General features: G+C 45.9%; 1 protein-coding gene across 3 annotated transcripts; it reads right to left on the bottom strand.

The window, feature by feature from the left end:
• Positions 1 to 127: 127 nt before the first annotated feature.
• On the bottom strand, positions 128 to 12,336 carry LOC115156787 (nucleoprotein TPR-like). Of its 3 annotated transcripts, none has more exons than XR_003868321.1 (11): positions 12,227 to 12,336; positions 11,788 to 11,915; positions 11,362 to 11,456; positions 11,133 to 11,263; positions 7,082 to 7,281; positions 6,201 to 6,837; positions 3,785 to 3,978; positions 3,561 to 3,637; positions 3,259 to 3,458; positions 527 to 609; positions 128 to 137 (listed from the first exon to the last, which is right to left on the bottom strand). XR_003868321.1 is itself a non-coding variant. In XM_029704470.1 (11 exons), exons 7-11 carry the CDS (start codon positions 6,298 to 6,300, stop codon positions 590 to 592), a joined length of 591 nt encoding a protein of 196 aa, XP_029560330.1. In that variant the 5' UTR covers positions 6,301 to 6,479; positions 6,573 to 6,837; positions 7,082 to 7,281; positions 11,133 to 11,263; positions 11,362 to 11,456; positions 11,788 to 11,915; positions 12,227 to 12,336; the 3' UTR covers positions 372 to 589. The 3 variants fall into 3 exon arrangements, 2 of the variants coding, with proteins under 2 accessions (XP_029560330.1, XP_029560329.1); XM_029704470.1 differs by lacking the exon at positions 128 to 137 and having other exon boundaries at positions 372 to 609; positions 6,201 to 6,479; positions 6,573 to 6,837; XM_029704469.1 differs by lacking the exon at positions 128 to 137 and having other exon boundaries at positions 372 to 609.
• Between the last annotated feature and the right edge of the window lie 633 nt (positions 12,337 to 12,969).

Below are 12,969 nucleotides of genomic sequence, written 5' to 3'. Positions count from 1 at the left end.
GATGGAGGAAGAGGAGGTAGAGAAGGAAAAGGCGGTGGTAGTACTAGAGGTACTGTAGTAGTAGTCCCCTGGGGGGGGGGGGGGGGGGGTCGGACATGGCCATGGGCAAGGACTCGTGGTGATGCTGCTCCACTCACCTGGAAGCAGAGGAAAGGACTCACGTCTCGGACTCTGATACAGCAGGCACTAAGTCACACACATCTGCCCGAAGTTTCTATACTATCCGTTTATTTTCCCAGCCTCGAAAGTGAAAGATGAATTTTACACAATACGGCATCCATATTAGGAAGTCTCAATTGTCATACAAAATGCTCTCAGTTGTCGGACAAAACTCGTCAGTGTTTCATCTGCTGACAACTGAGGGACTTCCTAATATGAATCCCGTACATAACAGTCCATCTCTCCCTCGCCGCTCTGTGAGTCAGCCTGTTTCTGGGAGCTGGAGTCTGTAGCTCCCATGCTCTCCTCAAACTCTGAAGCAGGCTCCGAGGTCTCAGGGACCGTCACGTTTCCCTCTAATTCTTACGGCTCGTTGGTGTCTCCGCTCCCCTCGTAGCGCTCCTCTTCTCCCATCCCCTGGTCGTCATCATCATCCTCCTCGTCCTCTACCTCATAGTAGGAAAATAAAAAATATGAATTTCAATTGCTTTAATATATAAATCAAATGTACTTATCAACTAGGGTTCCACCTTCAGAGGACTGCAGCCCTGCAGGGGTTAACACACATAGGGGTTCAAGGTCAGGTTAAAAGTATACCATTTATTGCTGCCCTGGGGACAGTATACCATCTATTGCTGCCCTGGGGGACAGTATACCATCTATTGCTGCCCTGGGGGACAGTATACATTTATTGCTGCCCTGGGGACAGTATACTATCTATTGCTGCCCTGGGGACAGTATACTATCTATTGCTGCCCTGGGGGACAGTATACATTTATTGCTGCCCTGGGGGACAGTATACATTTATTGCTGACCTGGGGACAGTATACATTTATTGCTGCCCTGGGGGACAGTATACCATCTATTGCTACCCTGGGGGTCAGTATACATTTATTTCTGCCCTGGGGGACAGTATACCATCTATTGCTGCCCTGGGGGACAGTATACATTTATTGCTGCCCTGGGGAGCAGTATACTATCTATTGCTGCCCTGGGGACAGTATACTATCTATTGCTGCCCTGGGGGACAGTATACATTTATTGCTGCCCTGGGGGACAGTATACATGTATTGCTGCCCTGGGGGACAGTATACATGTATTGCTGCCCTGGGGAGCAGTATACATTTATTGCTGCCCTGGGGACAGTATACATTTATTGCTGCCCTGGGGGACAGTATATCTATTGCTGCCCTGGGGGACAGTATATCTATTGCTGCCCTGGGGGACAGTATACATTTATTGCTGCCCTGGGGACAGTATACATTTATTGCTGCCCTGGGGACAGTATACATTTATTGCTGCCCTGGGGACAGTATACATTTATTGCTGCCCTGGGGACAGTATACATTTATTGCTGCCCTGGGGACAGTATATCTATTGCTGCCCTGGGGGACAGTATACCATCTATTGCTGCCCTGGGGACAGTATACATTTATTGCTGCCCTGGGGACAGTATACTATCTATTGCTGCCCTGGGGAACAGTATACATTTTTTGCTGCCCTGGGGACAGTATACATTTATTGCTGCCCTGGGGACAGTATACTATCTATTGCTGCCCTGGGGGACAGTATACATTTATTGCTGCCCTGGGGGACAGTATACATTTATTGCTGCCCTGGGGACATTATAATATCTATTGCTGCCCTGGGGAGCAGTATACTATCTATTGCTGCCCTGGGGACAGTATACTATCTATTGCTGCCCTGGGGACAGTATACTATATATTGCTGCCCTGAGGGGCAGTATACTATCTATTGCTGCCCTGAGGGGCAGTATACTATCTATTGCTGCCCTGAGGGGCAGTATACTATCTATTGCTGCCCTGAGGGGCAGTATACTATCTATTGCTGCCCTGAGGGGCAGTATACTATCTATTGCTGCCCTGGGGACAGAATACTATCTATTGCTGCCCTGAGGGGCAGTATACTATCTATTGCTGCCCTGGGGACAGTATACCATCTACAGCTGCCCTGGTGAGTAGTATACTATCTATTGCTGCCCTGGGGAGCAGTATACTATCTATTGCTGCCCTGGGGACAGTATACTATCTATTGCTGCCCTGAGGGGCAGTATACTATCTATTGCTGCCCTGAGGGGCAGTATACTATCTATTGCTGCCCTGAGCGGCAGTATACTATCTATTGCTGCCCTGAGGGGCAGTATACTATCTATTGCTGCCCTGGGGACAGAATACTATCTATTGCTGCCCTGAGGGGCAGTATACTATCTATTGCTGCCCTGGGGACAGTATACCATCTACAGCTGCCCTGGTGAGTAGTATACTATCTATTGCTGCCCTGATGGGCAGTATACTATTTATTGCTGCCCTGAGGGGCTGTATACAATCTATTGCTGCCCTGAGGGGCAGTATACTATCTATTGCTGCCCTGAGGGGCAGTATACTATCTATTGCTGCCCTGAGGGGCAGTATACTATCTATTGCTGCCCTGGGGACAGTATACCATCTACAGCTGCCCTGGTGAGTAGTATACTATCTATTGCTGCCCTGATGGGCAGTATACTATTTATTGCTGCCCTGAGGGGCTGTATACAATCTATTGCTGCCCTGAGGGGCAGTATACTATCTATTGCTGCCCTGAGGGGCAGTATACTATCTATTGCTGCCCTGAGGGGCAGTATACTATCTATTGCTGCCCTGAGGGGCAGTATACTATCTATTGCTGCCCTGAGGGGCAGTATACTATCTATTGCTGCCCTGGGGACAGTATACCATCTACAGCTGCCCTGGGGACAGTATACCATCTACAGCTGCCCTGGTGAGCAGTATACTATCTATTGCTGCCCTGGTGAGCAGTATACTATCTATTGCTGCCCTGAGGGGCAGTATACTATCTATTGCTGCCCTGAGGGGCAGTATACTATCTATTGCTGCCCTGGGGAGCAGTATACTATCTATTGCTGCCCTGGGGAGCAGTATACTATCTATTGCTGCCCTGGGGACAGTATACTATCTATTGCTGCCCTGGGGACAGTATACTATCTATTGCTGCCCTGGGGACAGTATACTATCTATTGCTGCCCTGGGGGACAGTATACCATCTTATGCTGAATCTATAATATCGAGCCACTCCTCTCACCTTCCTGGCTGTCAGACTGTGTATGGGGCATGACTGTGGCCGTGGGGGTGGGCACCGTGACGGGAACCATGGGTCGGATGCTGGCTCTGGGGGGGGACTTGCTCCCAGGGATCGGGGAAGGTTTACTGGGGTCACCACCCGACACCGGGGTGGGCTTGATGTTGGCGGTGGGGGGCTGCTCTGAAGAGCTGGAAGAACCACTGTTTGGTAAGAAACGGGAGAAACAAACTATGGATGGTGTTAAGAGTTGGGTACGTGTCCAGTATTTCTTTTAAGTGTATATGATTCAGACATATTTCTACCATCCCCTGTCTGCAGCTTGGTTAGTCCTCTGGCTGACCTGCCTCTGTTCTGGAGCTCTCTGCTGCTGCTCCTGCGTCTGGAAGAAGAAAGATGGAAGTATCTCTGTGTGTGTGTGTGTGTGTGTGTGTGTGTGTGTGTGTGTGTGTGTGTGTGTGTGTGTGTGTGTGTGTGTGTGTGTGTGTGTGTGTGTGTGTGTGTGTGTGTGTGTGTGCAGTGCCTGTACCTTATTGTTACCCTGGTCATGGGGCTCGTCCCTCTGAGGTTGTTCGTTGCTGTGGTCTTTCAGTTCCCTGATCTCTCGGTCCTGTAGGTGGAGACGGCCCTCATACCGGGACCTGAGGGAGCTCAGACGCACCTCCTGCTCCTCCCGCTGCTGCTTCATGTCCTCCACCTCCTTGGCCAGCTGCACCTTTGCAACTGGGACACACACCGACACACACACACACACACACACACACACACACACACACACACACACACAATACTTCATTGAATCAAATGACCTAAATATATCTTAGAGGTCATGACACAAATATCCCAGATAGTTCTCACATCATTTAAATCATTTCTTTAAATCTGGACTACAAAAACATGCGAGAGACATACACTGAGCAAAAATATAGACGCAACATGCAACAATTTCAAAGACTACAGTTCATATAATTGAAATAAATGCATTCGGCCCTAATCTATGGATTTCTCAACTGGGAATACAGAAATACATCTATTGGTCAGATACCTTAAAAAAACAAAAGAAGTAGGGAGGTGGATCAGAAAACCAGTCAGTATCTGGTGTGACCACCATTTGCCTCATGCAGCGTGACATCTCCTTTGCATAGAGTGTCACATCCTGACCAGTGAAAAGGGTCATTTGCCATAGTAGAATGGTCAGGGCATGGCAGGGGGGTTGTTTTGTGTGTTTTGGGGTTTGTTTGTTTCCAGGGGAATGTGTTCTAGTTTTAATTTTCTATGTTTCGTTTTCCAGGTTTGGCCGAGTATGGTTTCCAATCAGAGGCAGGTGTCTTTCGTTGTCTCTGATTGGAAGCCATAGTTAGGCAGCCTGTTTTCCTTTGGGTTTTGTGGGTGGTTGTTTTTTCGTATAGTCGTTGTACCTTACGAAACTGTTGTTTGTCGTTTGTTAATTTTGTTTAAGTGTTCTCTCATAATAAAAGAAGATGAGCACTCAACACGCTGCGCCTTGGTCCAATCCTTTCGACGCCTGTGACAGAGTTGATTAGGCTGTTGATTGTGGCCTGTATAATTTTTTCCCAATCTTTAATGGCTGTGCAAAGTTACTGGATATTGGTGAAACTGAAACACGCTGTTGTACAAGTCGATCCACAGCATCCCAAACATGCTCAAGGGTGACATTTCTGGTGAGTATGCAGGCCACAGAAAAATGGGACATTTTCAGCTTCCAGGAATTGTTTACAGATCCTTGCGACATGGGGCTGTGCATTATCATGCTGAAACATGAGGTGATGGCGGTGGATGAATGGCATGACAATGGGCCTCAGGATCTTGTCATGGTATCTCTGTGCATTGAAATTGGCATCGATAAAATACAATTGTGTTCGTTGTCTGCCCACAACATAACCCCACCATAGGGCACTCCGTTCACAACATTGACATCAGCAAACCACTGACCCACACGGCGCCAAACACATTATTAGTCATCTACAGTTGAAACCGGGATTCATCCGTGAAGCACACACTTCTCCAGCGTGCCAATGGACATCGAAGGTGAACATTTGCCCACGACGCCGAATTGCAGTCAGGTCAAGACCCTGGTGAGGACGACGAGCACGCCTGTGAGCTTCCCTGAGACGGTTTCTGACAATTTGTGGAGAAATTCTTCGGTTGTGCAAACCCACAGTTTCATCAGCTGTCCGGGTGGCTGGTCTCCGGTGAAGAAGCCAGATGTGGAGGTCCTGGGCTGGCGTGGTTACACGTGGTCTGAGGCCGGTTGGATGTACTGCCAAATTCTCTAAAATGACATTGAAGGCAGCTTATGGTAGAGAAATGAACATTACATTTTCTGGCAACAGCTCTGGTAGACATTCCTGCAGTTAAATAAAGGTTAAATAAAATAAATAAAAGTCAGCATGCCAATTGCACTCTCCTTCAACACTTGAGACATCTGTGGCATTGTGTTGTTTGACAAAACTCACATTTAAAGTGGCCTTTTATTGTCCCCAGCACAAGGTGCACTTGTGTAATGATCATGCTGTTCAATCAGCTTCTTGATTTTCCACACCTGTCAGGTGGATGGATTATCTTGGCAAAGGAGTAATGCTCACTAACTGGGATGTAAACAAACTTGTGCACAAAATTTGAGAAAACAAAGCTTTTTGTGTGTACGGAACATTTCTGGGATCTTCTATTTCAGCTCATGAAACCAACACTTTACATGTTGCGTTTATATTTCTGTTCAGTATATAAACACTCACAAACACCCAGACGGCTATGTTTGAGGAGACTGACACTAATTCATTCCCTACATAAGGAGATCCATACAGTAGGGGTCAAAGTCATAGTGTTGCATAGTTTGACAAATGTGTGCAAAAATAGTTGTTTAATTCCACTATATGTTGTTCATTGTGCATAAGACAATATAAGCAGCTAGCTATGTGACTTACTGTTGAGCTGGTTGAGCTTCTGCTTGGAACCCATGGAGGCCTTCTTGGTCTTCTCCTTCTTGTCGGCCATCTGTTGCCATAGCGGCTCCTCCGGGGCCATCTTCTCCTGCAGCTCCTGTCTCAGCCTGGCCACTCCTCCTGGGCCTGGGTAGACTGCTCCTGGAGGCGGGTCACCTCCTGTCTCAGCCTGGTCACCTCCCCCTGGGCCCGGGCAGACTGCTCCTGGAGGCGGGTCACCTCCTGTCTCAGCCTGGTCACCTCCTCCTGGGCCCGGGCAGACTGCTCCTGGAGGTGGGTCACCTGATCATAACGGATGGTTCTCGAACGAGCAACTTCAATGCCTCCATACATACTGTGTAGGTCTACAATTACCTTCTGCATGCTAACTTTACTTGACTCTATGGAGGCACTGGCTCCATACACAAAGTACATTACTAGTACATTCTGTATGTCCTCCAGTTGTCCCTCCAGGTCTTTGATTTTGGTCTCGGGCCTGGCTGAGGGACTTCTTCAGGCTCTGGATCTCCTGGTCCGAGGCCTGCTGAGCCTGCTGGACCTGCAGTTGAGCCTGCTGGACCTGCAGTTGAGCCTGTTGCACCTCCTCCTGGGCTGGCTTGGCTGCTGCTTCTGCCACCAGCTGATAAGAGATGGATGAGAGGGGGAGAGGAGCATAGCATTAGAATGGAACAGAATTAGTCAGTCAGTAAAGGTTTGACTGGCCCCTGTCATTGTAGATGCACACACATGATACAGCAAGTGCAGGTACAGCTTAAAACAAGTTAAAACATGCAGGATCAGCAAATATACACACAGGCATGCAAACACACACACGAATCCCCGATCCCACACAAACACTACCCCCACCGCACCCTCCCACACACCTTGTCGAGCTGCATCTATAGCGTACTGGGTCTTGTAACGGCGGCCGCTCTTCTTGACCCGCGTGATGGTCTTGGCCTTCTCCTGGATGTCCAGGTTCTTGGTCGTCCAGCTCCTTCTTGGTAGCTTCCCTCTCGGTGGCCACCTTGCATAGGGTCTCCCTCAGGTTCTGTACCTGGCTCTGGTCACTGACACGTTGGTCCTATGGAGGAGGGGAGTAAGTACAGAGTATGTACAGAGTCAAGTGTGGAGAATTCTGGATTAGAAAATTACTGGACAGAAATCTTTTGGACAGAAATCTCTTGGACAGTTTATAATTGATTTTATAGTCGAGTTGAGCCTACTCAGCTATTACATTTCAATTCAGTTTCTGAATTTGACTTGGAAACTGAATGAATTGTTCCCAACCCGTGTGTGTGTGTGTGTGTGTGTGTGTGTGTGTGTGTGTGTGTGTGTGTGTGTGTGTGTGTGTTTTATCATTCTAAAATGACACATAGAAACAGAGTGAGTGGAAAATTGCATGTCACAACTTATCTGGGTGATTGGTGCATTTTTTGTGTTAAAGTGAATTTCAACCCCTCTGTGCCTCAATTGGTAGAGCATGACGCTTACAACTCTAGGATTGTGGGTTCGATTGCCGCTGGGACCATCCATATGAGAAATATATGCACACATGACTAAGTCGACTTGGATAAAACTGTCAACTAGATGGCATTTATTTATTTAACTCTGCCACTGTTAATGGTTTCCGTGTGAAACAGATTTTACCTGATGCACAGTACATCCATTCATTTGACCCTTTCGTTGACATGGTAATTCTGAATCATACAAATACAATTTCAACCAATGACCATCAAATAAATTGGCATATATATATTACTCTTACAGATTTTCCAAGTGGGCAAGGATATTGGAAATGTAATCAAAGCTGATTGGGTGATAACTTGTTTTTAACTAGGACAGAAGAATTAGTAACTGACCTTTTCCTCCAACATAACATAGGTACAGCAGATCCCCTTATTGTATGGGACACTTCAAATGTGCCTTTAGAGGCCATGCAATTCAATACTCATCTATAAAAACAAAAGCAATTTAGATCAAAAGTCCATATTAAAAAATAAAGCGAACTGGATGGAACATGGGGAAAAACACAACAAATAATTTGTTCATCTTCAACATAGAAATGCTTCCAAAAATTATTTACTGAAACTTGTTACATGATTCACCAAATTATATTTTGAAACAGGAAGTAAAGTACATGTTTTCGTTTCAGTCTCCTCCATCTCCTCTAAACGAAGCTAATTGTATGGATTTTTCCCCTATTAATAATGTAAAATTAACATCTGTACAGAAAGACTCATGTGAAGGCCAAATTACAAAGGAGGAACTTCTTGATGCAATTAAAGCCTTTAAGTCCGGGAAAACTCCAGGGCTGGATGGCATACCAGTGGAGGTATCCCAAACCTTTTTTGATATACTCAGAGGACCATTCTTAGCATGTTTTAACCAATCCTATATACATGGTAGATTATCAGACACGCAACAAGGTCTGATTTCATTACTACTGAAACAGGACCCAAGTGGTAAATATAAAGATCCAGTCCGTTTCGAGAATTGGAGGCCTCTCACACTTCAGTGAAATTCTAGCAAAATGCATAGCGCATAGAATTTAAAATGTATTGTTGGATATTATTCATTCTAAATCAGACAGGTTTTTTACATGGGGAGCGTTGCTGCATTTGCTTTGTCATTATGGGACAGTGTGCATTGATTGATGAGGGATAAAAAAATATATACACTGCTCAAAAAAATAAAGGGAACACTAAAATAACACATCCTAGATCTGAATGAATGAAATAATCTTATTAAATACTTTTTTCTTTACATAGTTGAATGTGCTGACAACAAAATCACACAAAAATAATCAATGGAAATCCAATTTATCAACCCATGGAGGTCTGGATTTGGAGTCACACTCAAAATTAAAGTGGAAAACCACACTACAGGCTGATCCAACTTTGATGTAATGTCCTTAAAACAAGTCGAAATGAGGCTTAGTAGTGTGTGTGGCCTCCACGTGCCTGTATGACCTCCCTACAACGCCTGGGCATGCTCCTGATGAGGTGGCAGATGGTCTCCTGAGGGATCTCCTCCCAGACCTGGACTAAAGCATCCGCCAACTCCTGGACAGTCTGTGGTGCAATGTGGCGTTGGTGGATGGAGCGAGACATGATGTCCCAGATGTGCTCAATTGGATTCAGGTCTGCGGAACGGGTGGGCCAGTCCATAGCATCAATGCCTTCCTCTTGCAGGAACTGCTGACACACTCCAGCCACATGAGGTCTAGCAGTGTCTTGCATTAGGAGGAACCCAGGGCCAACCACACCAGCATATGGTCTCACAAGGTGTCTAAGGATCTCATCTCGGTACCTAATGGCAGTCAGGCTACCTCTGGCGAGCACATGGAGGGCTGTGCGGCCCCCCAAAGAAATGCCACCCCACACCATAACTGACCCACCGCCAAACCGGTCATGCTGGAGGATGTTGCAGGCAGCAGAATGTTCTCCACGGCGTCTCCAGACTCTGTCACGTCTGTCACGTGCTCAGTGTGAACCTGCTTTCATCTGTGAAGAGCACAGGGCGCCAGTGGCAAATTTGCCAATCTTGGTGTTCTCTGGCAAATGCCAAACGTCCTGCACGGTGTTGGGCTGTAAGCACAACCCCCACCTGTAGACGTCGGGCCCTCATACCACCCTCATGGAGTCTGTTTCTGACCGTTTGAGCAGACACATGCACATTTGTGGCCTGCTGGAGGTCATTTTGCAGGGCTCTGGCAGTGCTCCTCCTGCTCCTCCTTGCACAAAGGCGGAGGTAGCGGTCCTGCTGCTGGGTTGTTGCCCTCCTACGGCCTCCTCCACGTCTCCTGATGTACTGGCCTGTCTCCTGGTAGCGCCTCCATGCTCTGGACACTACGCTGACAGACACAGCAAACCTTCTTGCCACAGCTCGCATTGATGTGCCATCCTGGATGAGCTGCACTACCTGAGCCACTTGTGTGGGTTGTAGACTCCGTCTCATGCTACCACTAGAGTGAAAGCACCGCCAGCATTCAAAAGTGACCAAAACATCAGCCAGGAAGCATAGGAACTGAGAAGTGGTCTGTGGTCCCAACCTGCAGAATCTCTCCTTTATTGGGGGTGTCTTGCTAATTGCCTATAATTTCCACCTGTTGTCTATTCCATTTGCACAACAGCATGTGAAATTTATTGTCAATCAGTGTTGCTTCCTAAGTGGACAGTTTGATTTCACAGAAGTGTGATTGACTTGGAGTTACATTGTGTTGTTTAAGTGTTCCCTTTATTTTTTTGAGCAGTGTATATATATTTTAGAATAAGTCTGTAAAGTAAAAAAATGTGGAAAAAGTCAATGTGTCCGAATACTTCCCGAATGCACTGTACATTCCTAAGTGATTTCAATGGGTCTTTCTCCATTCTGATTGTTTTATACTGTTCAATTAAACTTTAACCAAAAATAATTTCCTGAGTTTTCTTCACTCATTTGAGATCATTTCCACACTGCCACATAGGGCTGCACAATATTGGCAAAAACTCGAGACCTTATTTTTAACCAAATGTTGCAATTGCGATTTGACTTGCGATTTAGATCAAAACACTTGGTTGAACTGTTGGAACTATGGAAATATAATTATTATTTTAATTATATTGTTAAAATATAATAGTGGGCACTTTGAATACAGTATTGTTTGACATGAGAACGAATGAAAATACCAGGGGGGAGTTATTGTGACATGGTAGGAACCAAAGTTTTGGTCAGTGTTTCCTAGGGGACCCTATAATCTTTGGCTACATTAAATGTTTTCTCTTAGCTACTTCATGTAGCTAACATAGTGACGCTTTACCTAATCCTCTTTGCCTTAGAAAATACTGTTACACAATAGGCTTGATAATGTCAGTTGTCTTTAATATAAATAAAAATAAGGAATTGAATACCAATTGTGATGTCTTTTTTTTTGTGAGGCGTGTGTGTACTGACCTGGCCATCTCAGCCTTCAGTCTCCCGGCCTCCTCAGAGAGCTGCTGGATGCATTTGAGGTGGGCCTCCCTCTCAGAGTGCAGCTTCTTTTTTTCCTCCTGGCTCGTGTCTTTCTGTTGGCTCACAAGGTGCTGTGGGGCAGATACACATGCAATCACAATCAGACCCCACCTTCTAGGTTTAGACTCAAGTGTAGGACTCAAGTGATGTTAAAAAGCCTGGGACAAACCTTGGTGACTGTCAGCCTGCAACATGCCATTCTTCTCATTCAGCTCAAGAGTTGGAGTCCTGCAGGGGAGGGATGTCCGCCACTAGCTTACGCATCTGGGAAAGACAGGGAGATGGTGGTAAACACTCACTTCACATGAGCATAAGAGCACTTTGTCAGTATTTGTATAGAAGCAAGGGTTCTTAGTGTACAGCATCAAAGCAATGGAGTTTTATGAAACTATTAAAATGTCTGAAGTACCAGATTTATATTCAGGGATGTGGTCAATAGGCAACAGACTGGTTCAGAAAACAACACAAGGATACCTATTAAACATTGAAGACTATTACTACAGTTGACTAGCATCTGTAGAAACAAATCCTGTTGCGAGTACCAATTACTAACGGGGATGTTTGAAAGACTCAACAGAAAGTGTATAGTCCTTACTTTGAATCCGGGTCTGGTGCAGCTCCTGCTCCAGCCTCTCCTCCTTCAGCACCTTGTTGGTCTCCACCAGCACGTTCATGTTCTCCATCCTCTTCTTCATCGTGCAGCGCCATCGTCTTCACGGTCAGCTGGGGGGGCAGAGAGGGAAACAGGTGAGAGGAGAGTTGGTGCGCGAACACAAAAATAATTTGAGCTATTACAGGGCAAAAAAAAGCATATTATCAGAGGTCAATGGCCAATTTTACAGAACAAACTGCACCAAGACAACAAACAATTTCACCTGTTTTAATGCAACAGAAAATTGTCAACGCTTTCTCTATAAGCATATAACTACTATTTAGTTACAGATCCCAGCTGTGTGTGCAATGACTTCAGACCACTGTCTCCGAGATCTACAGCAGCTCAGAAGCCTCATGTCTTTCTTCCTCTCAAGTCTCACCTGTAGTTTTTCCTCTCTCTGCATTGAGGCTCTCCTGTAGCTCCTTCAGCTCTCGGTCCTGGTGTTCAACTCGTTGTTTGTAGCGTATTGTCTCCACCTCGGCCACCTCAAACTGTGTCTCTGCGACCTCCTTCTCCCGACGCACAACCCTGCAGGAGGGAAAGGTCAGAGCAGGCTTAACAAACCGCTTACTCACTAAAGTACTGGTTCGGAACAGCTTTTGTGGATCTCCGTTAGTTGTTGTAGGGTCGGTTTTCCAGACACCGATTAAGCTTAGTCTCGGACTTTAAAGCATGTTTTAAATGTAGAACACTTTTTTGAACTAGGCTTAATCTAGTCTTGGAAACCGTCCGTAGTGTATAATGTCTTAGTGTGGTATTTTACTTCTGCAATCAGGAAATTCAGGTGAGCGCAGATTTTGTATAATAATAATGAATCATTATTTTTCATTGTGTGTCCCTTTCGGGAAATTTGTATTGCACCTCAACAAACAACAGCACAGCGTCACCAATAGGTGCCTAAATACATACATACAATCACAAGCAATATATGTTTAATAACACATACATCTTTTACAGGTCAGCACAACCATGTATCAAGTACTGGATCTGTAAAGGAGTTGGCACAGTAAGCAAAGTCCTATCCCCAATCTACTACCTGACAATCTCCAGGATTTGTTCCTGGGACTTGCTCTCCTCGCTGAAGAACAGGTAGAGGCTGCTCATCCTGGAAATTCTGCAGCA

The sequence above is a fragment of the Salmo trutta genome, chromosome 21 (assembly GCF_901001165.1).
Source record: "Salmo trutta chromosome 21, fSalTru1.1, whole genome shotgun sequence".
Taxonomy (NCBI): domain Eukaryota; kingdom Metazoa; phylum Chordata; class Actinopteri; order Salmoniformes; family Salmonidae; genus Salmo; species Salmo trutta.
This window is presented reverse-complemented; position numbering and strand designations above follow the sequence as displayed.